This window comes from Myotis lucifugus, unplaced genomic scaffold (assembly GCF_000147115.1).
Source record: "Myotis lucifugus unplaced genomic scaffold, Myoluc2.0 scaffold_68, whole genome shotgun sequence".
NCBI classification, from domain to species: Eukaryota; Metazoa; Chordata; class Mammalia; order Chiroptera; family Vespertilionidae; genus Myotis; species Myotis lucifugus.
In genome coordinates this window covers 692,532-719,266 of record NW_005871116.1, presented here as the reverse complement: position 1 = coordinate 719,266, position 26,735 = coordinate 692,532, and the positions used below count along the sequence as shown (strand labels likewise).

Sequence of the window (26,735 nt, the reverse complement as noted above, 5' to 3'; positions counted from 1 at the left end):
TGATTAATCACAAAAACAATATGTAATTATATGTGTTTTCCGATGGTCTTAGACGACCCCTGTGAAAGGGTCGTTCGACCCCCAAAGGGGTCGCAACCCACAGGTTGAGAACCGCTGTTTAAACCATTTTTAGAGCCCTTCCTATATGATCATGGTTTACCTGCCACTCAGACTTTTCATTTGAACTCAGGTTCCAGCAAGGAAAATAAGACCTACTCCGGTCTTTAAAACAGAGGAAATTTGAGATAGAGAATTACACTGGTGAATAAAGAGCTGAGAAGCCAAGAGGACAATGAGTCAACCCAGATATGAGCAACACTGGAGGCCAGGACCACGCCTGTGTCTGCAGGGACGAAGGTAGTGTTATCAGGTGGAAACTGGACCGGAGTGGGGATGCAGCCGCTGCCAGAGGCCTCTCAGAAAGGAGAAAGGGCGCAAGGGTGGGATTGCTTCCCTTCTCCCGCCTCTGTCTTTTCAGCAGTGCCTCCATTGGTCAAATCTGCTTCATAGCCAGGGAGCAGTGGGACCTGGGAATGTAGTTTCTTATGGTACAGAGCATGGAGGGAAGGGCAGGCAATGGACCTGAGCAAATAGGCAGTTGACTGGCACTACAAAGCGTAGTGTATACGCTTCATCCATCAGTCCTGTAGCAACTACTTACTGAGAACCCACTATAGGTGTCAGGTATCTTGCTAGCAGCTGGGGATACCACAATGAGCATCATGGTCCTGATCAGAGACTGAGGAAAAATAGAATAAACACAACCATTGAATTATAAAGTGCGTTGAGTGCAATGTGGGAAACCATCGCAGTGCTGACAGCGAGCGATTTAGAGGAAAGGTACAGCCCTCTGCGTTTTAAGTCTGTTAAGTGACTCTTCAGGTGTGCGTGCAGAAAACTTGTGCTCAGGAAAGAGCAGAATATTTATATCTAGAAAAAGATTTAAAAAGATCTTTTGACTTAGCATCTGCATTTAGGTCTTTATTGTCCCAAAGCTGTGTGTGTGAGATTGTAGCAGAATGGGTGTGTGTTGGAGAGAGAGAGAGAAAAAAAGAAAGAGAAAGAGAGAGAGAGAGAAACAGAGAGAGAGAGAGACAGAGACGGTGGGAGAGAGAAACAGACAGAGGGAGAGGGAACAGTGCGAAGGAAGATTCCTTCAGGAAAACATCCTAAGGAGCCAGAGGGCGCAGGGCAGCTAAGCTCCGGCTGGCTTTCTAGGCCCCACCTCCCTTCCCTCTCATCATAACTTGTGATCTGGGAGGCATGAAAGAATCTGAGCCCTTCCCCCAGCCTAACCCTCTCCCTGGGCTGCTCAGCCAGGCTCCAAGTCAAAACCAGCTCACAAGTCGGAGGGGCCACGCAGGAGGTGGCGGCCTGGCAGGCAGGTTCCTCACCCAGTGGCCATGGGCGGCAACAGTGGACAGCCGGGCACGCACACCTACACATCCCTCGAGGAGGACGGCCCCCTGGCCGCTGGGGAGCAGCCCAGGAGACCCACAGGCCGGCTCATCATGCACAGCATGGCCATGTTCGGCCGGGAGTTCTGCTACGCGGTGGAGGCGGCCTACGTGACCCCCGTGCTGCTCAGCGTGGGCCTGCCCAAGAGCCTGTACAGCGTGGTGTGGCTCCTCAGCCCCGTCCTGGGCTTCCTGCTGCAGCCCGTGGTGGGGTCGGCCAGTGACTACTGCCGGGCCGGGTGGGGCCGCCGCAGGCCCTACATCCTCGCCCTGGGCATCATGATGCTCCTGGGCATGGCTCTGTACCTCAACGGGGACACCGTGGTATCAGGTCAGTGCATTGATCCAGGCGGGCAGGCCGGGAAAGGGTCCTATGTGCAACTCAGTGGGAGTATTTGGGTTTCTCTATGGGACACTTAACAATTGCTTAGAACTGTTCATCTCTCCTAGGTTTCCATGAACTTCCAACCTGGAATGACCCAAGTTCTGTGGTTGAGATTTTACTTTTGGAAACATGAGAATGCATTGTTGTTGGTTTGGTGGTTGTGTGTGTGTGTGTTTTAAGATAGGATTAAATTTTTATCTACTTTATCAAACTTAATATTTTCACATATTTATCAATTGCCACGTTTTTTGAGCCCAACACACGTTATTTAGTACTTTGTCAAATTAACCAGTTATAAATATTTGCAATAAATTACTTGTGTGTCCAAATAAGGGTTAATCCTGTTCAGAGCTTTATGCGGAGCTGCTTAGTGGGTGCAGGGCTTCTGTCTGCAGCTCCAGGGGACCTTTTGGCAAATTCTGGACAAAACAGACGTGATGGTGAACACTTTTTCTAGCCATTAATCAACCACCAATTAATCAGTAATTAATCAGTAATTGGTGGTAGTGGATAAAAAGTTGCACTGAAAAAAGGATCATAAATGTAAAAATAGCACACATGTTTAGGCCTTTAACTCCCAGGCTAGCAGAATGTATGATAATGAGGCAGGATAATTAGTTATCTTTCATACATATTTAAAAGAGGGCATAAGTACATAAAGGTAGAATACTTCTGGAAGAATCACAAGAAAACCCGATAAGACTGTTGCCTCCAGGGAGGGGCACTAAAGGACTGGCGGTGAGAAGTGGAGGATAGGCTTACTTTCTGCTATCATTTAAAAAACGTGCATATATTACATATTATTCCTAAAAAATTAACTGAAAGCAAGAACAATTGTTAAGATTGGATGAATAAAGTGTGACATATCCATAGAATAAATATTATTTAGCTGTTAAAAATTGTGAAATTGATCTTCATTAATTGGAATGTGAAGACAGGGAGAGAGTTGGTTATAAATGAGCATGTGCACATGGTCCCGTGAGTCAGGGCTTCTCAAAGCCTGATCCTCCAACTGCAGCATCACTGGGGCTCTTGAGATGCAAATCCTCAGGCTCTACCTCACACCTACTGAGGAATCATGGGAGAACCATGGAGACTCATGGGAGATGGAGTCCGACCATCCAATCTATTAACAAGTCATCCAAGCTCTGATTAAGTGTGTTAAAGTTTGAAAAGCACTGCATTAAGGCACAAGTGTACACTTTTCTCTGTATGTGTGTAAGTGCATAAAGGGATGTGTGGAGGAGGGCCACCACTGGCGCTAGGATCTGAAGCATTTCCCCAGATTTTCTATTTCGTTGAAATGGTTTACAATAAGCATGCACAATTTTTAAAACCGCTCTAAAGAGACATGATTCACATACCATTTTAAAGTGTACAATGAAGTACTTTTTAGTATATTGGCAAGGTTGTGCAACCATCACCCTATCTAATCCCACAACATTTTCATCATCCCACAATGAAACCCAGTAAGCATTAGCAGTCACACCCCATTCTCTCCTCCCCACCAGTAAAGGCAACCACTCAATCAGCTTTCTGTCTCTATCGATTTGCTTTTTCTGGCCCTTTATTGGAATAATTCTTAAAACCCAAACAAAATAGTAAAGTTTTTATTTGGAAAACACAACAAAATGAAAGCAAAGGGAGATCATTTGGTGCCAGGAAGTTTGGGAGGGAATAAAAATGCGAGTCATTTCAAACCAAGCTTTAGGTGCCCACTGTTTATTTCTCTTCTAGCGCTGATCGCTGACCCACGGAGGAAGCTGATCTGGGCCATAACCATCACCATGATGGGTGTGGTTCTCTTTGACTTTGCTGCGGACTTCATTGACGGGCCCATCAAAGCCTACTTGTTTGATGTCTGCTCTCACCAGGACAAGGAGAGGGGCCTCCACTACCACGCTCTCTTCACAGGTAGGGAATATTCCAGAAAGTCTCTTCTCCGGCTCCCAGGCAGACAGGCCCTTCCACTAAAGCCATCCCGTTTCTCTGCACGTTGAGTTTTTTTGAATGAATGGATCACTTGATGGAATGCTCCCATCACGCGGGGCTCTGCTCCCAGTGTATTTCTCTAAACAAAGTCAGCTTGTGACCAGGCTGCGGAGTTTTGCAAAGGAAGTTTACATAAGAGCTTTCTGAAGAGCCATCTGTGGAGACATTTACAACCGAAATGAAAAGCGGCCTTGTGCACTTTACTTTTTGGTTGCTTAAAAAAAAATCAGTAATTTAGCATCAGCATTACTTCAGAGCTTGTTAAAAATGCAGTTTCCTGCCCCCTGCCCCCTCCAGTTATTTTGATTCAGTGGGTTTGGGGTAGGGGCCCAGAAATGTGCATTTTTAATAAGTACCCCAGATGATTCTGTGGCAAATATTCCAAGAACCACGTTTAAAAAACAGAAATAGAAACAAACCAAGCAAATGAAAAACCCCTGGGAGATTTCTTAGTTCCATAAAGAATTGGCATTTCCTCGACCTCCCGGTTTGAAAGAAGCCATGGCAGGAGGACAGTGGGGCTGTTCCCGGGGCTGTTGCTGGCCTCCTGTGGTTGCTGTTGGTCATTCACTTAGAGCTGTGCTACTAATATTCAGCATGCATTTGTAGAACTGTTCTAGGGTTAGGGTTCTACCTGAGGCTGCAGCACCATTCCCGGCCCAGGAGGATTTTTATATCTAACAGTCTACCTTATTTGATCGACTTCCTAGCCCAGCCAATCTATTTATTTCTTATTTTGATATATCCTCTCTCCTCTCATGGCCAGTAGGTCCCAGTGAGAAGCAGGATCTCGTGTTCTGTTGTTTATGTCTCCATAGCTAAGAGCAGTGCCCACACAGGGAAGCCATTGGGTCAATATTTGTTGTCGACCACATGTTTGAATGTTTGAATGTCTGAGCACATGGCTGCCCAAGATAGAGTGCAGTTCCTCTCGCTTCGGGGAAGGTGGGGGAGCAGGAGTCTATTCCTGTCTGTCACTGGCCCTGACCATCCTGTCTACAGCATAGAGCAGTGATGGCGAACCTTTTGAGCTCAGCGTGTCAGCATTTTGAAAAACCCTAACTTAACTCTGGTGCCGTGTCACATATAGAAATTTTTTGATATTTGCAACCATAATAAAACAAAGATTTATATTTTTGATATTTATTTTATATATTTAAATGCCATTTAACAAAGAAAAATCAACCAAAAAAATGAGTTCGCGTGTCACCTCTGACACGCGTGTCATAGGTTCGCCATCCCTGAATAGAGATTCAACTGCATGCTCCTGATTTAAATCCCGTAATTCCTTCTGCTCTATCATAATGCACTGAAATTAATTACAGCAAAGTCATGGGAGACTTGTTGGCTTTTGATCATGACACATTGAGAATTACATTGCTCTAATATTTGGCAATGTGGCTACCACTTCCCAGTTTACGACAGTGTTAGTCTTGGCCAAACAATCTCTGCTTTGCTGCCTCTGATATTCGAAGATTGAACCTTTATATTTTTATTACTTTTTCAAGGCTAACTCATGATAGTGTTTCTATGAGTTTGAGAAAATATTTGGAGGTTTTCTGCTGATATTGACATAAGGTGTAGTCTCAGCAAATATGTATAATTTTGATATATCACCTTGGTTTGGGATCTTACTACATCTTATCTGAGCTTTGTATTTATCCCTTAACTGTTTTTCAGCCTCTCACTTCCTCCTATTTTAATTGAACCACTACACAGCTCCCAGATTCATTTTCCTAAAAGACATATCTGACTGGGGCTTAAGTGATGATCCCAGAGAGTCCACATTATTTGTGAACATCTCTCCTATCACCCATGAACTACAGTATGGCTTGTTCTGTGCATACAGACCTGCATAGTGATGGACACGTTTAAATATATCTGTTAATGTTTCCTCCTGGACATGGGCTCAATGCATGCAACGGCGGATAGGATCACCCAGGTTATATAAAATGCTCCCTCTCTCCCTCTTTGCAAAGTGTGACGAGGTGAATTCTGTTGGGTTAAATGTGGCTGTGACCCCACCACATGGCCTTGCTCTCAGTGGCAGGTCACATTGAAAGATGGAGTGGAAACAACAAGCAGCGCACTGCCACTCTGCCCTGTCTTGCACACATACCGGGCCTCCTAGTTGGCATGAGCTTGGTGGAGAGATGGCTACAGCATTCTGCATGAAACAAGCATTTGTGGGAAAGCCAGGTTCAGTATCAGGGCCCATTTGGACTCCCACCAACACTAAGATATCATTCCTCCAGGGAAGCCAGTCATCTGAGTAAATTGAAATTTATTCAGAGCTATAGTCCAGGCCCAACAATTCCAAGCGCTTTGCAAATAAGTGTCAAAAGGTTCATTGCCAAAATATCTACTAGCATATTTCTGACTTTTTAAAAAATATATATTTTTATTGATTTTTTGAACAGAGAGGAAGCGAGAGGGAAAGAGAGTTAGAAACATCGATCAGCTGCCTCCTGCACACCTCCTACCGGGGATGTGCCCGCAACCAAGGTATATGCCCTTGACTGGAATTGAACCTGGGACCTTTCAGTCCGCAGGCCTACGCTTTATCCACTGAGGTAAACCGGTCAGGGCATGACTTTTTTTTTTTTTTTTTTAAGAAAAGACTCTGTTCCCAGGAGGACATTTTTATCCCCCAGCTTCTTCTGTCTCCTATATTTACAGGTAACGCTACCTGGTCTCCATGCCTGGCCTACTAGTATGTGGCAGCTATGGTGGGCCTGGGAGTTCCACCCTCATCCTCTCACCCCAGCCTTCACCTCTGGGTGCACTTGAGACCTTGAAACCCACACTTACCAATAGGAAATTCCTCCTTTTGTCAAAATGTTTCTAATCAAGGATATTTCTGCTAAATTGAGCCCAAGGCCTTGCCATCCTTGGCAGTGGGCTCCATCCGGTAGTGGGAGGCTGGGATGAAGCATAAAGGAAAAGGCCGTCCAGGTTCAAATCCTGGCTCCTCCTCTTGACTGCTGAGTGGCCTCAGTATTTCCGAGCTTTTGTTTCCTCACAGGGTTGTGAATCTTCACACAATGTGAGTGATTAATATTCTGGCAAAGGATCTCAGGCCTGGAGCAGGGAACCATTTAAAAGGAGTCAATGCCAAATGTTAATATGTATTTCGTTTCCTCCAGGCCCACCAGGCTTGCAGTAGTTTTATTTGTAATGATTCAGTGAGGGACTGGCCCCAGAAACATCTTTGGAAGTAGAATGGGTAATCTGTGAGGCTCAGTCTCTTTAAACTTCTCTGTTTGTCAGTGCTTTAGAGTATGCATGAGGTTGGCCTGGTCTGAGTTTGACAGCGGGACCCCTTGTGGGCCCTTCTTTGTAAGGCTCTTATCTACTGTGGCAGCAGATGTCCTTTGGATGCCCCAGCCAATGGCCCGGTGATCTATTCCAGGGCCCGAGGAGGTTGATGTTGTCAATAGAGATAAACTCTGTCTGGATATAGATGTGAGGGTTGGTGTTAGCCTTTGTTGGGGCTAAAATGACTGGGATTTCTATAAAGACCATCTTTGAAGATAAAATCCTTAGTTTAAGGAGTGGAAGCAAACAGGAAAGCCTCCAATTAATCCCCACAGCCCCCTACTGGCTTTTATCATGTCTGGCAGTGTGAATAAAGCTTAAATATTTGGATAATGTCCCCAGTCGTCCACTAGTCCTTCAGGGTATGTTCTGTCGGAACTTTTAGCTGCACCCCACAGTAGCTTTGGGATAAACAAAACAGATTTGCTTCTTTTGTCTTCCCACCCCATCCCCACTTACCCAATCCGGCCCCCAAGAGAACGGAGGATTGGAAATTCTAAGTTATTTGTAGCATGTGTCAGGTTTTACTTAACTGATTAATGAGTGAACCAACAGGGAAGACATAAAGAACAGTTTTCCTAAGTTCTTGCACTGTGTGTGTGTATGTGTGTGTGTGTTAGGTGATTTTGCCCAATTGTAGGCGAAAGAAAGTGTTCTGAGCACGTGTTAAGTAGGTGAGGTTAAGCTATGATCAATATCATAGCAACTTATTGCATTTTCAATCCACGAGGGTTTATTGGGAGATAACCCCATTGTAAGTCAAGGAGCACCCTCAGTCATTCTCTTTTGCTTCTGGGTGAGGCTTCAGAGTCAGGGTTTCTGTAGGAAGTCAGCTGCTCACTGGGTTTTGATCTTGGTTCTGCCACTATATGTGCTAGTGTTTTACGGTATGATCATGCTAACCCTCAGGAAACTCAGACAAGCAGGATCACCACCCCCTTTCTCCCAGTAGGATGCCATCATCACATGATGAGAAAGCACACAGGTGGGAATGGGAACCGGGCATAATTCCAAACCCCTTCTTTTCACGCTGTCACCCACCACTTAACCACTGTAGCCTGTGGCTTTCTCATCTAATTCAACTTCCCAAGCTCCAGACATTCTTCTACCTCTAGAGCTTTTGGATTCATTGATGTATTAAACTTTTATGAACTTCATTGCTAATTAAGAGGAATCTTGTGATAGTTATTAATAGGCAACATCATCTTGTTACCATGAACTAAGCACCAAAAATAAACTCTTCAGAACTCCTCTATACTATTTCAGTACCCAGATCACAGTTCTAAGTTCTTATTTATTACAGTTTTCTTAAAATAGTTGTTCACTTATCTGCTCCTCCCACTTGGAATTGCCTTCTTATTTATGGTTATATCCCCAGAAATGAGTAGAGTCCTTTACATACTTTTCAGTGCTCGGTCAATGTTTGCTGAAGCATACTCAACCAGTAGACACAAAACTGGACTAGGGAATCCTCCAATTATAGAACTCAACTGATCTAATATACTTCCATCATTATAAATCCATCATTATAAATCCATCATTATATTTATATCTGTCTATTTATATGCATAAACTACTCACCATTCCATTACACAGTGGATGATTTATTTTACATATCAATTCTTTCAAATGGGCAGGTGTCTTCTATTCTATAGTTCCTCTGCCCAGTGGAACAATAAATTTGAAGGAGAGAAGAAGAATAGAAGGATTAAGTGACATTATAACAACCATTGATCTGGTTGCAGATGAGAAATAGTTTGAAAAAAGGAATGTGTAAGTTTTTCATAGTGTTAATTAAGGTCAGAGATTCTCAACTGGGGGTTATTTTGCCCATTAGGACATTAGGTAATGTCTGAAGACATTTTTGATTGTCATAACTGGTGGGGAGGGTTGGAGAGGTGGTGGGGAGAGGCCAGAGAGACTGCTAACACCTTATAATATACACCACAGCCCTGCACAGGAGAATTATCCAGCAGCAAATGTCAGTAGTGCCAAGACTAAAAAACCCTAATTTAGGTAGACCAGGGGTGGGCAACCCCTGGCACACATGCCAAACATGGCACACCAGTAACTTTTGCTGGCACGCGAAACCCTCTCTTATAATCTTCCATTTACAATTATTTTCTTAAAATCGACTTTTTTATTTTTCAGATAAATTCAGTGTAGGTGCATCTCAGATAAATAAATAATTTTACACAACAAGTTATCTTAAAGACCATAGACATGGATTGACGAGAGAGGGGAAGAGCAATTTCTATGCCTCTGCCTTAACTCTCCCTGCCTTCCTAGATCCGACCAGTGTTTTGGTTTCATCCACATACGCTTGTGAATTTTTGTTCTCAGTGATGAATTTTGTTAAGTCTCGTAATAGGAGTAGCCTGACGGATGAAAGTAGTAGCTCATGCATATCTCTGAAGGTCACGAAATATAAACCTGATGTAAAATCTCTGTCATCAGTGATGCAGCAGCAAAAGTCCCACTGATAATATCAAATGGAGTCATAAAGTTTTCTGTTGGACTATCAGTGTGCATGTATACATTAAAAAATAAGTGTATTTTTCATTATCATATACTGTGTTTTTGTCGCTCCAATGAATTTTATTATTTCTTCAAGGTTCTTCACATACGTACACCTTAAGAGATATCAAGTAGGCGTAACATGTTCTCAAAAAATTAGGGTTGGCACGCAGAAGAATTTTGAATCAGAGATTTTGCTGGTTTTGACATGCACTCACAAAAAGGTTGCCCACCCCTGAGATAGACCCTTGAATAATGCTTTACACTTAATGCATTTTTGGTTGACTGCTTGGCTTATCACATGACCTCTAACACCCTGGGCATACCCACAATTGGGTAGAGAGTCATTGTCTCATGGTGACCTAGAGGTGCCACAAATCCCAGAACTGCCCTCTGAATCAGCAACAGATTGTGGCTACCTCAAGGACCTCCCCTTCCTCTCAGATCCTGGGCACCTACCACAACAGGTCACCGTATGTGTCATTTATCTGTTTATGTGTATGCCCATCAGCAATAACTATATCATATGCTCCTGTTAGTAGAGAACGTATGTTTTACTTCATTGCCCACTATTGGCCACAATTCCCATAATTCCACACTAATACACGTTGGTACTCAGGGCATGGCAATGATACTTTATGTCTGTAATTCAGTGGTTAAACAGTTGGTCATCTGTAACTATCCTCTATGGCAAATTGCAACTAACCAGAATGTGAAGTGACCAGGCTTGTCCACTCTGCCACCATTCTTGGATCTTTGCCAACTTTCATCACCTTAGAAAGCTAGTTAATAGGTAAATGATAATAGAAATAATTATTTTTATTGCTGTTAGAAAGCAGTTTTCTTTGGGGATCTTTCAAGTCAGGTATTTCCGTTTGTAAGCGTAAGAGTCTGGTTTGGAAAGGCCACAGGAATTCAGACAGTGGCAATATTTACTATGCACTTGGCTAAGTCTGGCACCGTTTTCTAGTTATGACTCTCCTAGTAGGTTACTCTTTCACTCTCATCCCCATATTCTGAGTGAAGAAGTCCAAGGTCACAGCGCGTACATGCGAGAGCCGAGCCTTGAGCCCACCCACCCTTCATGGTTGCAGGTGTCTTAGCCTCTCCCTGTGGCCTCTGCAGTCATCACCAGGCGCCGTGCTGTCCTCAGGGAGCTTTCCCCCTGAAGGGAAGGGCGGGCACCATGGAAAGGGAAGCCGGTTTGCTAAATATGCTAATACAGCTCTCCTTGCTTTCTAGGTTTTGGAGGTGCCCTAGGCTACCTTTTGGGTGCCATCGACTGGGCCCACCTGAAACTGGGAAGAGTGCTAGGTACAGAGTTCCAGGTCATGTTCTTCTTCTCCGCCTTGGTCCTCACTCTGTGTTTCATCATTCATCTGTGCAGCATCCCTGAAGCCCCACTTAGAGACACTGCAAAGGACAGTCTCCTGCAGCAAGCCCCCCAGGACCCGCCATTGTCATCAGACAAAGCGTACGAGTATGGGTCTATTGAGAAAGTTAAAAACGGTTACGTACACTCAGAGCTGACGGTGCAGGGAGAAAAAACCAAAAATCCTGCTGAACAGGTAATGATGCAAATTTCTTTTTCTTTACTTGAGGAAAAATATTCTCGTTCTTGCCAGTCTCGTGTTTTTGTTTTAATTATGCTTTGTCTTTGTTTTGTTTATTTGATGTGAAAGGTTTTGTGTAGTATAATTGGATCCCCAACCCCCAGTAGCCATTATCCCTTAGACTGAAGCTTCGTACTTCAAAGAAAAGTGTGCGCGTTCTTCTCTTTTCAGAACATCTAACAAGGGGAGATGAAGCCAGGTGCAAAATGCCAGGCTGTACATATCTTAGGCCACAGAAATATCTTCAGTTCTTAGATGAGGTTTGTAGATGTGTTTCTGCAAATGACAGTATCTCAGGGTTGGTGACTGTTGAATTTGTTTTTCATGAGCTGATTAGATATTCCTGTTAGTCCACTCCTAGTGAACTACTCAATGAATTAATTAGCTTAAAATTTTTAAAGAAAACTCTATAAAATGCCAGAGAGGTGGAACCAGGTTAAAACGGAAAAAAAAAATGGTCAAGGGGAAGAGACTAGACCTATGCTGACCAACTAGAGTAGCTAGTGGTCCATGGGGCTATTTTAATTAAAATTCATTAAAATCAAATACAATGAAAGCTTCCGTTCCTTAGTTGCACTAGCCACATTTCGCATGCTCCATGGGCCCACCGGGCTAGCAGCTGCTGTAAGGATGCTGCAGATATACAACATGTCCATCACTGTAGCAAGCTCCGTATGCCCCTTCAAGCTGAGTTTGAATACCAACACCTCAGGGACAGAGAACAAAGGATTCCCTCACTGGCCAAGAGGTTGTGGAAGACCTGGCTGTAAGTCCTGGCTCCTGCAGCTGGCTGACCTGTGCTCTCCATTCAGAAAATGGCCGTCAGCACTTGCTGTGGGCAGCCTAACGCTTAGGAGCATAGGTGTCCAGAGCCGGCCTCTTCCACCTCTGCAATGTATGACCTGGGCATTTACATTCACATAAAATGAGAAAGGAGTTTTTCCTACCTACAAGGGTTTTGTGCAGATAATATGAGATTATTCGTGCAAAGTCACTTAGAATGGTTCCTCCCACATGCAAGGTGTTAGGTGTCGGTGCTGTATAAGCCTGGTGGGGTGCTGAGTGCCCCCAGCACAAGTCGGGAACGGACTAGATCTGCACTCGCACAGATGTCCAAGCGCGCTCAGTGGGTCTCCTCTCCTCCAGGAGCTCCACTTCTCTTGCTGGGGCAGGAGCTTTGGGACAATCAGGTTAGGTTTTCAATTTGGGCTCCTGAGTGAGTCTGTGTATAGAAGACCCTCGTTAAGTTAAACAAAATGTAAGTTCGTTTCTCTCTCTTATGAAGACCCCGGTGGGTGGACTGGGCTATCCTACTGAGTCCATCAGGGACCCGGACCCTTCTGTTTTGTTGCTTGCATTTTGAACATGGAGCTTTTATCTCGAGGTCCAAGATGGCTTCTGTTATCATTATTACGTCTCCATTCCTGCCAGCAGGAAGGAAGAAAGGGACACAACTCAGAAGTTGCAAACATCACTTCTGCTTACGTACTGTTGACCAGAACTTGGTCAGTGGCCACACTGAGCTGCAAGTAGCATGGAGACTATAGCCATGACTTGGAGACTATAGTGCATTCTGCAATCCCTGGACCCAGGGCTTCCTCATTGGTATTGTGATGTGGAGTCTTCACGTGGAGTTACTTTACATCTGCCTTGTGTGCTGACGCGCCTGTGTTTTCCTTACCGTGTGGTGAGGGAACTCCCTGAGGGCGGGGTGGCCTCGGTCCATTTCCCCATTCTTTTTTCTTTTAAAGTTATCTTTCAACCGTAGTTGACATACAACATCACTGTATTCGTTTCAGGGTACCACATAGTGACTGGACATGTATCTGCCTTAGGAAGTGATCGCCCTGTTGCAAAGCACAGCACAGAGAACAGAGTCATTTTCTCGTCCTTGACATTTACCTCCGCGCCTGGCACGTAGGAAGCTGGCAGCAAGTGTTCTGTTAGTTGTTTGTTGAATGAATGCGGCAGAAATGGCCATCTGAAATATGGATCTTGCTGGAATTTGTTTGGGTGAATAATGAGAATTATCGGAATCGGCCCAATTGTGTACACAGATCATTCTTCAGCCGCTATGAACAAAAGCCTACCCCAGCTGACCATCAGGACGGACCCTGTCCCTGCCTCAGAGTTGTCACCTATCAAAGGGCAACTACATGTTGTCTTATCTTAATACATGCATAATTTGGAATAATTTTCAATTTATAGAAAAGTGGCAGAGAGGAGAGAGAGTTCCTGTCTACTCTTCACCAGTTCCTCCCTAATGTTAGCATCTTATGCAACCATTTGTCAAAACTAAGATGTTACCGCTGGTTCAATGCTATTAAGTAAAGAGCAGACATTTCTGTTTCATCGGTTTTTCCATTAATGTCATTTTCTGTTCCAATATCCCATCCAGGATGCCACACTGCATTTAGCTAAGTGATTTATAATGCTTGAAACTGTGTTTTCTTTCAGAGGTATTTCAAGGAGATATATTTGCTACTTATAGTCACTAGAAAACCTCATTTCCATCTATTCAATTACGTATATGGATAAAAGTGGTGAGTCTTAGCAGCTAGTTATAAAAGCCTGTAAAATAGTTTTCTCAAGATTAAGTGCTTTGTTCTATTCTTTAGCTTAGTATTTTTAAAAAATTAATACAAAAGTAAATTTCAGCATTGCTTGGGTTTGAATTGGCAAACTTTTTACTTGCGTCAGGTCTTACGAAAGAGGCCTTGCCTCTGAACACATCTGTGTTGGCGTTAGGTGTATCAACCTGCCTTCTACCGTGCCTCCCTGATAGGGGAATACAATGGCAGGGACTGGTCATCCCATTCCACCAGCATCTCCTACTTTAGCATGAGTGTAGTGTTTTCCAGCACAGGAAGGACACAGGAGGAACTGAAAGGTTATTGGGATGAGGCCTTCATTTTATCTTGACCTCACAGCAGAGAAAACATGAGAGTGTTGGTCCCTTGAGACCTGGCGAGCCCACCCTTCTCCACCCCAGGCTGCACAGGGAGCACGGACACCCCCTGCCCATTCATTGCTAACAGATCAGGACTCCGGGATTCCCAGTTAGGCAGGAGCCCCCTTGTGTAGTTCTGTAAGGCAACATGAGAATCATGGGGTATCTATGCAATGGAACCCATATAATCATCAAAATATGTGTGTGTTTTTGAGCAATTATTTAAAACACTAGAGGCCCAGTGCATAAAAACTCATGCACTGGTGGAGGGGGGGGGGTCCCTCAGCCTGGCCTGCCCCCTCTCACAGTCTGGAAGCCCTCAGGGGATGTCCTACTGACGGCTTAGGCCCACTCCGTGAGCTGCAGTCTGGCCTCCCTCTGCAGGAGGCAACCAGGCCAATCAGGTGAAGTCGCTGCCCCCATCACCCCACTGCTGCTGCTGCCGGCCACTGCCACGGCTGCCTGCCCTTGGCCCTCGCAGCCATTGCAGCTTTGTCTGGAAAGACATCCGAAAGGACATTCAGCTGTCCAGTCTAGTTAGCATGTTACACTTTTATTATTATAGATAATATACTGGCAACACACACACACACACACACACACACACACACACACACACAGACACAACCTCCATTTTGAGAAAAGCTACACAATACTGAGAAAAAAAATAGAAAGGATATATACCCCAAATGTTAATTGAAGTTATTTTCTCCGATTGATGGGCTAACAGGTAGTTTCAATTTTCTTTTCTGAACCCTTCTGTAGATTCAACATTTCTATAATGGACAAATATTACTTTGAAAGTAAAGAAAAAATGTCATGGTTTAAGGAACAAAACAAGACAGGGTTTTGCTAAAGATAAGTAGCTATTACCCCACTAGATTATCACTGCCTTGTTGCCCTATTGATGAACTCTGACTCAGAGTGAGGATCAAATGAAACAAGTGAGCAGGAGCCTTTTGAAAGGCCTAAAGCCCTTCACACTAGTAAGAAAGCACAGGCGTCAAATACAATTAACTTTCTAGTATGTTCCACACACACAACACTGTAGGCTCTGATTAGTTTTGTTATTTGCTTTAAAGAACAAAACAAAAAACAAGATTCCAAAAACAGAGCCATGTATCTTAAGCCCAAAGCCAAGCATCCGACTCTTCATTGCAAATGTGCATCTTGGGAGGCTCCAGCCGAGCAATGGGAGAGTCCACCATGTCGGGGCCCTGGCCCTGGCCGTCACTGTGTGTCAAAGCCATTACTTCCCAAAATGAGGGTGGCTGTGCAATTGGTGAACTGGGAAATGTTTTCTTTTAATGATGAAAGGCCTGAATTATTTCTGAGTTCAAACCATAACGTTCACCTGCAATGCCTCCACGCCATCATTACCCCCTTCACTGTCTCAATGGGCTCCTTTGGAGTGGACTCTTGTAAGGGTCTCTTCCCCGCTGATGGCTCTGTGCCTTTCCACTTTCGAATCCACCCACCCAATCTCCAGTGGACATGGGCACACAATACGTGCAGGACACTCACTCCCAGGGGCTCAGACCACTGAAAGGGCTTTGCCAAGGGAGCTGATGAGTCAGAGAACAAGATGCCAGCTGAGTTGTCATTCTGAGTTGAAATACTAAAGGAGCTTTGAATATGCATATTCCCATCTTTTGCAGAAATATTAGACACAGCCTGAAAGCTCATTTATTTTTGGAAGAAAGGAAATATTAGGCTAACAATGAAAGCAGGCTGAAAAGCATGTATAAGGCAGACGCATAAATTAATGTTTGGCATGAGGTGGAATGCTTGCTGGCCAGATTCACTTTATAAAATTTTGCATTTGGGGAAGACAGGAAGGACAGTGAAGATAAGTCACTCAGTTGTGTCTCAGTCTATACCTTTAGCTGCTTCTTCCTATGGTCAAGGGAAAGGTAGTAATTAGCCTGAGTTTCTGCTGTGCTCACCATTGATTTTGACAGGCACCATATGTCACATTCAGAAAGCAGTTATTTTTCCTAAGTCCAAGGGCAGGTCTATACTTTTATTTATTTATTTTAAATATATTTTATTGATTTTTTACAGAGAGGAAGGGAGAGGGACAGAGAGTTAGAAACATCGATGAGAGAGAAACATCAATCAGCTGCCTTCTGCACACCCCCTACTGGGGATGTGCCTGCAACCAAGGTACATGCCCTTGACCGGAACCAAACCCGGGACCCTTCAGTCCACAGGCCGACGCTCTATCCACTGAGCCAAACCAGTTAGGACAGGTCTATACTTTTAAATACTGAGTAAATATAAGCAAATCAGTTCAGTCATGTCAGTAGACTAAATACTATAAAATTGATGAATTAAAAAATCATTTTATACAACAAACCTACCATGAGTAAATGCAATTTTCTGCAACAAGGAACTGAAAGCATTATCATTATAAGGTCAAGAGCTGTAAACACAAGATACTGTTACCGTTAAAAAAGAAAATCTCAGGAGACCATCTTATAAATAAACTAGCCAAGATCCAATTTCATTGTGTCAAGCTTCAAATAAATAAAAATCTGACAAGAAAGACCCCAGCACGGTTGATGTTTATAGTCTCGGGGTCTTCAGGGCAGCTGACTGCTTAGTATTCCTGAGGTTTCTTTCTCCTCTTATATGACAAGATGTTAAAGGCTGTTTTATTTTTTGTATTTCATAGTTCAAATTTTTTTATTCTCTCAAGGCTCCTTCTGACCAAAAAATTGGAGCCTCTGGTTTTTACAGAATAGTCGTCTAAATTAAAGAATTTTGGGCATATGTATTTATTGTGCATGTATGTGTGTGTGTGTGTGTGTGTGTGTGTGTGTGTGTGCGTGTGTGTTCTACAGAGTTCTCACTTCTGACCCAACATGGGGATTAATTTGCATGTGTTGGCTGGTGGTGGGATCCACAGAAATAAACTGGTAGGAGGTACATGGCCAAGAGCAGGGAGCCAGTTGGCTTTCTGTATTTGTTTTCTGTTGCTACAGAACAAATTAACATAAACTTAGCAGCTTAAACCACACCAGCATACTCTCTCACAGTTCTATATGTTAGAAGTCTGGTGGGCTCAACTGGATTTTCTGCCCAGGGCCTCACAAGGCTAAAATAAAGTGTCAGTGGAGCTGTATTCTCAACTTAGAGGCTCAACTGGGGATGAATAGGCTTCTGAGCTCATTCAGGTAGAATCCAGTTCCGTGTGGTTGTAGGACTAAGGTCCCTGTTATCTTGCTGACTGTTGGTTAGGAGTCACTCTCATCCCCTAGGCAGCGGTTCTCAACCTGTGGGTCGCGACCCCTTTGGCGGTCGAACGACCCTTTCACAGGGGTCGCCTAAGACCATCCTGCATATCAGATATTTACATGACGATTCATAACAGTAGCAACATTCCAGTTATGAAGTAGCAACGAAAATAATTTTATGGTTGGGTCACAACATGAGGAACTGTATTTAAAGGGCCAGATGGTTGAGAACCACTGCAGAGGCTACTCTCAGTTTTTCTACATGTCTCCCTTTTTCTTTAAATAGCACTTTTCCTGCTTTGAACTCTGACTTCCCCTTCTGTTCCTAGCCAGAAAAAAACTCCCTGCTTTTTAAAGGGCTCATGTGATTTGGTTAGAGTCACCCAGATGATCTCCCTTTTGATGAACTCAAAGTCAACTGATTAGTAACCTTAATTATATCTGCAAAATCCCTTTGGTATCTAAACAATACACAATCACAAGGCAACACCAGGAGATAGGAATCATGGGCCTCTTAGAATTATCTACCACATTTTCAGAGTCAGGAAAACTAAGAATTACGGTAGTCTGTGAGCTTTGTCCTCATGCAATTGTTCTGTCATTCAAAGATAGGATGCTAGATGTCTCTTAGTCCAAAGCAAGCTCCATTGCCAGTCCCTGTCCCCTCAGGTCCTCAAAGCCACATTCTGGGACTGCAACTGCTAAGCATCTACACATACTTAACATCTCCTAGAGACCACTCTGTGGAAATCTTAGTGCCATGCCCAGAAAGGGTGACCCTGTGTGATGGTGGACTGACAGATATGTAACGTGGCTGTGTGCTCTGGCTCCCACAGCTGGCTGCGTGTCTGCACACAAGGTCACACCTGCTTTATGTTTATTCCAGATTCAGAGGACAATGACCATGAAGTCACTGCTGAGGGCACTGGTGAACATGCCTTCCCACTACCGCTGCCTTTGCATCAGCCACCTCATTGGATGGACCGCCTTCCTGTCCAACATGCTGTTTTTCACAGATTTCATGGGCCGGGTAATGAACACGTCTGTATACATACTCATTGACTTGCGCATCAATCTTTCACTCAGTACCTGTGGGCCTTCTTCTGGGCTAGCCTCTAAGATGGGCACGTAAGAGTGTAGGAAAGAGTACTTTAAGGGGCTGGCTTACAGACAGGTTCTAGGGGCAAGTTACTACATCCTAGACAACTGGAGGATACTATGGGACCAGTATTTGGTCAAAACAGCAAATAAGAGACAATCACTGTGAGCTGTAGCAGTCATGGCAGGCTTCATGAAGGAGGTGCAGTATGAGCTGGCCTTGAAGGGTGAATTGGAGTTGGAGAAAGAGGAGAGGGAGAAAATACTCCCAGCAGGAATAGGAGTGACACTTATGGAGATGAGTCAGAAGCCTATTGGCTGTACCAAAAGTGGTGCACACAGTAGCCTAAGTTGGGTGGGGCCAGAAGTTGGGTGGAAGGAGGGGTGGTAATGATCCAGAGAGATGTTGTTTAGACTTGATGCAGTAGCGTTAGGGCTTCCTAAAGGGCCTTGCGTAGAGGTGTGAACAGATGAAACGGGGGCTGTGGTCATGGGAGGATGAGCTCTGTGCCCTAGGAAGCAGCCCTTGGGCAGGGCCATCTTGCTCCCTAGGGATGGAGGAACAGAGTGTATGAAGAGGGGTCCCTACCACCCTGCATTAGTAGCTCGATAGCCCAAATCTCTCTTTCAGATCGTGTACCATGGGAATCCCTACAGTGCACACAACTCCACCGAGTTTCTCATCTACGAAAGAGGGGTTGAGGTCGGATGTTGGGGCTTGTGCATCAACGCAGTGTTTTCCTCACTCTATTCTTGTAAGTCTACTCCTCCTATGGTGTCTTCTAAGGGCTCTGGTCTAGAAGAATGTTGGATTTTATATTTCTATATTTATTATTATTATTATTTTGCTTTTTAAAATACCAGATTCTTGATAAATATATGGAGAGCAGGGAAAACTATTCCTTTAGAAAGGACCACATGAAATCTTTTTTCATAGGGGATTCCAGCTGTCATTTTCCTCAATGACTACTTTGTCCTTATAATCAGTGTGCCCCTGATCAAGGTCCCCTGGAAAATAAGAGGAAATCTTGTAAACAAGATGGTTAAGTGTTGGATGGACCAGGGGTAGAGTCCAGCAGAGTCTTAATTACCAACAAGCCTGGGTTCTACTAGAGTGAGATCATGGTGGGGGTTCATAGATACGCTTATCAGATTTGCAGATGACACAAAATAGGATGGATGGGTAATATGCTAGGTGACAAAAAGAACATGGAAAATGACCTTCGCTCAGACGAGCAGGTTGGTATGTTACAGGAGCACTGTTCCATATTGAGGACAAGGACTTCCTTCTCAGGTCCCAGCTTTCCATGGGGTTTGGAGCCTATTAAACCTCCCCCCTCCCGCCCGCTGCCCCGCTCCCCCTCCTTACCCCGCTCCCCCCCCTCACACACACACACACATACACACACCCGCCCCCTCCCCACCGCCCCACTTAGCTGAGTTTCAGCTGCCAGGGCACCGTAAACAAAGGCATTTCTGCGATGGGTTTTCAGTAAGTCCAAACTGCTGTGCTCCGGTGCTGGGCACCACACAGTCTCCTTTTGTGCTGGCCACTGGGTATGGAAACCTCCGAGCTTGTATGCATTGAAGTAAGTGAAAGCTCCGGTCAATAACAATATACGCAGGCCCATTTGGAGTGGGAGTTTGGGAGCTCCTCTGGCATGGGGGGGAATAGCTTGTCCCCTGTGCAGAGCTCCAGGCTTTGGACAGGCCCTGGGGTCAGCAGGGGCCCAGAGCAGGTAGGGGAGGGTTGGCGCTGGGGGCGATCCCTGTTACCATGCCCAGGGCATCCTTCTGTCACTGAACTGTGCTTCCTGTGGGGGAGTGGGGTGCAGGTCTGTAATGACCCCTAGTCTGGAGTTCAGCCTTTTACTAGCCTCGGCCCAGCAGGAAACCTGCTTTGAGGTCAAGAACCTCTCTTCAAAACGTAGCACCACTGGGAAAGGGCACCTCACATAAACATATAAGGAATTCATGAGCCCAAATAGCAGAACACCATCGAGTTAATTACCTTTAAATGTGTTATAACCAAATAGTGGTGGCATAAAGCTAACATTTCCCACGCACACCCTCTTTTTCCCCTCAGAGCGTGTGAACTAAGAGAATTCCGGGAGGAAGATTTTAAGCACTGGAATAGAATTGGGGAGTGATAGATACAGGGGCTCATAATCCATCTCAGTGCCTATGTGCTTTCCAGAGGTGGGGGCTATTCACTACTCCCCTCATTCTTGTAAGAGGAACACATTTTCCACAAGTAACCACCATTTTAATTTTGTGTCAATTTTAACTTTTTTTTTAAGTCAAATAATTCCTACTAGGTATTATTACTCTAGTGTGAGTTACTGTATGAATTTCATGGCATTTGAAAATTTGAAAGCATATTATTTTTAGGCCCTTTCTATTTACAATCCCTATACAAAATAAACTATTACTTGAATAGTTTACCAAAGTTATCTGAAATACATAAAGTGTTAAGTATAAATCTATGGGATTCCTATCATTGTAAATTAGAACTAAAATTTTATGTATAAAATACCAATTAGCCCTGCCCAAGGATCTTCAGGGGTCCTCATGCCCATGGGGTAAAGTCAGAGTCCTGAGCTTGGCATTCCAGGAGTTAGGCCTGGCTCCCACTGTGACCTCCGTCACTCCCACACAGATGAACGAGCCTCGTGACTCACCACAAAGACCTTCTCATCTCTGCATTTGCTACTGCTTTTTGTTGTTTTTTTTTTGTTTTTGTTTTTTTTTTAATTTTTTTATTGCTTAAATTATTACAAAGAGTATTACATATGTCTCCTTTTTTTTTCCCCCGCCCTTGACAATCCCCTGGCTTCCCCTACCCCCCAGTGTCTTATGTCCATTGGTTATGCTTATATGCATGCATACAAGTCCTTTGGTTGATCTCTTACCCCCCCCTCCAGCCCCCCCACCCTCCCCGGCCTTCCTGCTGTAGTTTAACAGTCTGTTTGAGGCAACTCTGCCTCTGTATCTATTATTGTTCAAGAGTTTATAATGGTCTCTATTATCCATGAATGAGTGAGATCATGTGGCATTTTTCCTTCATTGACTGGCTTATTTCACTTAGCATAATGCTCTCCAGTTCCATCCATGCTGTTGCAAATGGTAAGAGTTCCTTCTTTTTTACAGCAGCATAGTATTCCATCGTGTAGATGTACCACAGTTTTCTAATCCATTCATCTACTGATGGGCACTTAGGCTGTTTCCAGATCTTAGCTATGGTGAATTGTGCTGCTATGAACATAGGGGTGCATATATCCTTTCTGATTGGTATTTCTGGTTTCTTGGGATATATTCCTAGAAGTGGGATCACAGGGTCAAATGGGAGTTCCATTTCCAGTTTTTTGAGGAAACTCCATACTGTCTTCCATAGTGGCTGCACCAGTCTGCATTCCCACCAGCAGTGCACAAGTGTTCCTTTTTCTCCACATCCTCTCCAGCACTCACCACAAAGACCTTCTCATCTCTGCATTTGCTACTGCTTTTTGTTTCCTTTTCTAAATGAACGGCTCTTCCCACCTCCCCACCTCGGCAACTCCTAAGGATGCTTTTAAACCCAGCTCACATGTAACCTCCTCTGTGAAATCTTTCACATCTTTCCCCTGCACCCCAACCCACCCTAGGCAGAAGCAGTCATTCCCTTCCGTTCCCGAGCATACACACAATCCTCTATTGGGGCTCATCATAAAACGTCAGATGCAAATCCAGAATTTCTATCAGGATGGAGCTTGGCAGGGCAGCCTGGCTGCTGCGGTGGGAACTGGGGCATGGTAATAAGTGGCCTGTTTTCAAGCTCATTGCATAGCAAGCACTCTTAGACCAATGAGAATAGCAGCAGTGAGTATCGAAATATAGCCAATTGTTCATATCATACACTGCTATTCATAGCTGCTGCTTAAACCTATCATTGACCTCCCGACCCCACCAGAGGCACAGTGACCGCTACCAGGTGTCAGGCCCAGCAGACCCGGGTATCAGCATGGCCCTTATACTTATTGATTCCTCATCCTGAGTAAAGCCTTTTGTGCCAGACTTACAGTCTTTGTACTGAAGTTGCTCATGTTTCCAATATCTCTTTATCCTTCTCTGCTTTCCCCCTTGGATAAAGAACAGTCTTCTAATGAATATTAATAGTAGCTGTAAGGTACTGAGGCAGCTTAGATGACATTTCCTGCATAGATACAATCATTAAGCAAACAGTGACAGACATGGCTCTATACCGCTGTCGTTCTCAGCCTTGACAACAGTCCTCGAGGTATGGTACACATTCAACAGGGGAAGCAATGCCACACTCTTGTCCTTTTCAGAGCTCCGTCCTCCATGGATGACCTACAACCATGTTCAGGTTCATAATGGATTCAAATGTAATGTAGATTAGGGTTATTGTCTATGCAATTGTAAGTCCAATAATTATTTGGAAAGATATGGAAATCTCACTCTTGAATAGGCTCATTTCAAGTGTCTATCATTGATCCCCTGGGTTCACGTGTTCCATTATAGAGGGGCAGGGGAAAGATAAGAATGTATATATTAAAGACAACTGATTGGAAAAAGGAACTAAACATTGTTAGGGATTTTCCATGGTGGGAAACAATGTAAAACAGTCTAAAGCAGAATTTCCAAATTTTAAAAATGAACTGTACCACAGTACCTTCAGGGGCAAGCCAAGGTTACCTGCTGGGAGGGAACCCAAGAATCAATGAAATAACGGTAGCCACCATTAACTGAATGTCTTCTGTGTGCTCAGCGTTGGGCTGGGAGAGTTCACAGACATTTTATCTCGTTTGTGCTGACAACAACCCCAAAGAAAGACTTTATGAGTCCCCCTTTTCAGATGAGGAAGCTGAGGTTTTGAGAAGTTAAGGAAGCTGTCCACAGAGAGTGGGGAGCCGGCGGTGGATTGGCAAGTCAGGCGAGGTGTCTGCAGACAATGCACGTCTTCTGCTTCCTTCGCAGGCGTGCAGACGGCATCAGGAGGGGTGAGGAAGCGAATGGCCTGGATCATTCTGTAAAATCTGGCTGTTTTCACTTCCTCCAACCTGATTTGGGGCCGTGGGGCCAAGGGTGCCCTGGGTTGTTATTTGGGGCCTGTTAGGTGAGACCCCTGTGAAGCAGAATGACCCCCACTTTTGTTCCCTGTCCCGCAGCCCCAGGTCCATGGCCAAGGCCAACGTTGCTCACCTCTTCTGCGTCCTGCTGTCTGCTGAACAGTACCTGGTCCTTGTGTGGGAAAGGAAGTCAACCTAGCAAGCAATTTCTAGGGTTTTATTCAAGGGTTTAAAACTGATTTCACAAGCCCGCTGTTGTCAAGCACAGATGAGGAGGTTCTTTTGTTTGATTATCAAAAAAAAGGATCCTAAGAAAAGTGAATCTTCAAAAGAAGGGATTGTGTGAAATGATCAGTGTTGCAAGGCACTGCCCGCTGTAATTTCTCCCTCTTCCTCCCACAGACTTCCAGAAAGCTCTGGTGTCCTACATTGGATTAAAGGGTCTTTACTTCATGGGGTACCTGCTGTTCGGCCTGGGGACAGGATTTATCGGGCTCTTCCCGAATGTCTACTCCACCCTGGCACTGTGCGCCTCGTTTGGCGTGATGTCCAGCACCCTGTACACCGTGCCCTTCAACCTCATGGCCGAGTACCACCGCGAGGAGCAGGAGGAGCAGGTGCGGGGTGTATGTCTGCGCAGGGTGACTCCGGGCTCACCTGAAAACGGGGGGATTTGGTAGGAAAGTGTAAGGCAGAGCTGGAAAATAAAGATTCTCAAAACAGCAGCACTAAAATACCAGCCAGGTGTAATGATGGTCTGGCCAAGCCATGGCCACCTGCCCAGCCCACCCCTCCTCCTCCTCACTCTGAAGCCTTGTCACACAGAGACAAGGAAAGGGGAACCCGGGCTTTCTGACAGCTGCCTCTCATGTCCAGTGCACCTGGGACATTTCTGGGTCCCCAGCCACTGCAGAAGTGCATGGTGGGGTTTCTGGGGTTATTGGCTGAGGGTAGGACGTTCCTAGGCAACAGTTTCCTTGGAAGTCTCGCTGTTGGTAAGCAGGCCCTGTGTGCGTGGAGGGAAGCTGGTCCCAGGCCGTCACTCCCACCAGCTGTGTTAAGGGAGGCCTGCCCCACCTCCACCTTGGACCTGAGGCCAGAGGGCAAGGCCCTAACCTGCCTAAGAGAACACGAGGTTGGGGATTTCTGCTCTAAGATGATCACATCTTACAAACATATGCAACTTGTTCCCCGTGAAAGTAGGCTTGCAGTTCCTTAGCTGGAGCCGTGATGTAAAAGCTGGAGGTGACGCGGAGTTTAGTCCAGCACGGCCTGAAACCGCAGAGTCCCTGAAGGCACCCCATGTGATGCAGCTCGCGCTGTCTTTTCCTGTATTTGACCTGGCGAACGCCGCAGCAGGCAGAGAGCACCTGGAGTTAAAACCTTTCAAACCAGCGTTCCGCCCTCATCCCCTGGCAAACATGTTCCCGAAGTTTCAGTGCAGGCGGGGTCGCTATTAAAGAGGCAGCTGCCATGGGGGCTGTCCCTCCGAGGAGAGCGGTCGTGGTTCTAGGGCAGAAACCAAAGCTTTGCACTGAGAAACCCGGTCAAATCCTGCCTCCCCCACTTGGCAGCTGCCTGACACGGGATGTTGTTCACTGGTTTATTAAATGTCACTTAAAGGCAGGTCACAGGGGAGACATATACACATGGTTCAACAATCCCAGGGGTACACAGCGAGTGCACTCCTCCCTCCACTCTTTTCCTGCCTCCCCTCACCCCTACATGTAACCACGCTTAGGTTTTTGTTTATATTTCCAGTATTTTTAAATGAAAATTAAGCAATATGAATCTATTTTCTTACTTTCCCTTTATATTCGAAGGCTAATATGCATTTGAGGGGGACAATGTATTTTTTGTCTTAATAGTATAGGAATTATCAAACTCTCAGAGCCTCAGTTTTCTAATCAATCAAATGGGAACAATATACCCACCTTATAGGGTTGTTAGATATCAAATGAAACAAGATAGTGTAGATAATCTGCCTAGCATACTGCCTAACTAGCACCCGCAAAGACTCAAAAAACATGATAGTATTATTCTTATTATTCTCATGGGGATCCTGATAATATGTACATCTGGGAGGTGGTGGAGTATGAAACGAAGTGACATGTGAAAGAACCTTACACAACACCTAGCACATGACAGACACCCAATAGATGGCAAATTATCAAACAATTCAGACCAAATATCAAATATTAGTCAAGTATTAATATACTAACCAAATCAACCATATTCTGAAAGGTTGAATTCCTCTTTGATGTTGCTTCTCCTATATATATCTGTGATTCAACAGCCTCCTAACAATGTTTGCATTTGTAGCACTGATGAAGGAAAGAATGGGTAATTTATTGTTTTCACTACATTGTACTTACTAACTTTTAGGAAGAGACGATTTTACTTTCCTATATTAACCATTTAACTGCCAAGGTGCTAATGGTGGAACTAAGGGCTTTCTGACAGCTTAAGGGAAGGGGGTGAAGATTCTCGGCCACCTTAAATCAGAGCTTGGCAAACTATGTCCGTCTCCTTGCCAAATGTGGTCAGCCACCTGCTTTTATACAGCCAGTGAACAAAGAGTTCTTTAAAACTTTTAAATGATTTTTACAAAAAATCAACAGAAAGATAACATTCGGTGACAGGTGAAAATAACAGGAAACTCAAGTACCCGTGTTCGTGAGGTTGTGCTGGAACGCAACTGGTTTACCAGCTGTAACTGCTTTCCCTTGGCCACGGCAGAGGGTTGAGTAGCTGCCACCCCACGGGAGCATTTACTGTTTGGGTCTTTACAGAAAGGCTGCCAGCTTCGGCCCTGGCGCGTTCCGTGTAGCTCACACGCTGTCCTGTGTTTGCCTTGCAGAAGCAGAAGGCCCGGGCAGGGGCCCCGGACAGCGGCGGCCGCGGGCAGGGCCTGGACTGTGCCACCCTCACCTGCATGGTCCAGCTGGCCCAGATCCTGGTCGGAGGGGGCCTGGGCTTCCTGGTCAACATGGCCGGGAGCGTGGTCGTCGTGGTGATCTCCGCCTCGCTGGTGGCGCTGATGGGCTGTTGCTTTGTGGCTCTCTTTGTGAGATACGTGCAGTAGGTCAATAAAGAG

At 45.0% G+C, this 26,735-nt stretch overlaps 1 protein-coding gene across 2 annotated transcripts; it reads left to right on the top strand.

Annotated features, from left to right (window-relative positions):
- The first annotated feature begins 1,291 nt into the window (after nucleotides 1-1,291).
- On the top strand, nucleotides 1,292-26,735 carry SLC45A2 (solute carrier family 45 member 2). 2 transcript variants are annotated; one of them, XM_006090094.3, is made up of 7 exons: nucleotides 1,292-1,788; nucleotides 3,580-3,756; nucleotides 10,912-11,237; nucleotides 18,358-18,501; nucleotides 19,201-19,324; nucleotides 24,041-24,255; nucleotides 26,499-26,735. In XM_006090094.3, the coding sequence occupies exons 1-7, from the start codon at nucleotides 1,404-1,406 to the stop codon at nucleotides 26,721-26,723; spliced, it is 1,596 nt and encodes a 531-aa protein (XP_006090156.1). In that variant the 5' UTR covers nucleotides 1,292-1,403; the 3' UTR covers nucleotides 26,724-26,735. The 2 variants fall into 2 exon arrangements, with proteins under 2 accessions (XP_006090156.1, XP_023610823.1); XM_023755055.1 differs by lacking the exons at nucleotides 10,912-11,237; nucleotides 24,041-24,255; nucleotides 26,499-26,735 and having other exon boundaries at nucleotides 19,201-19,469.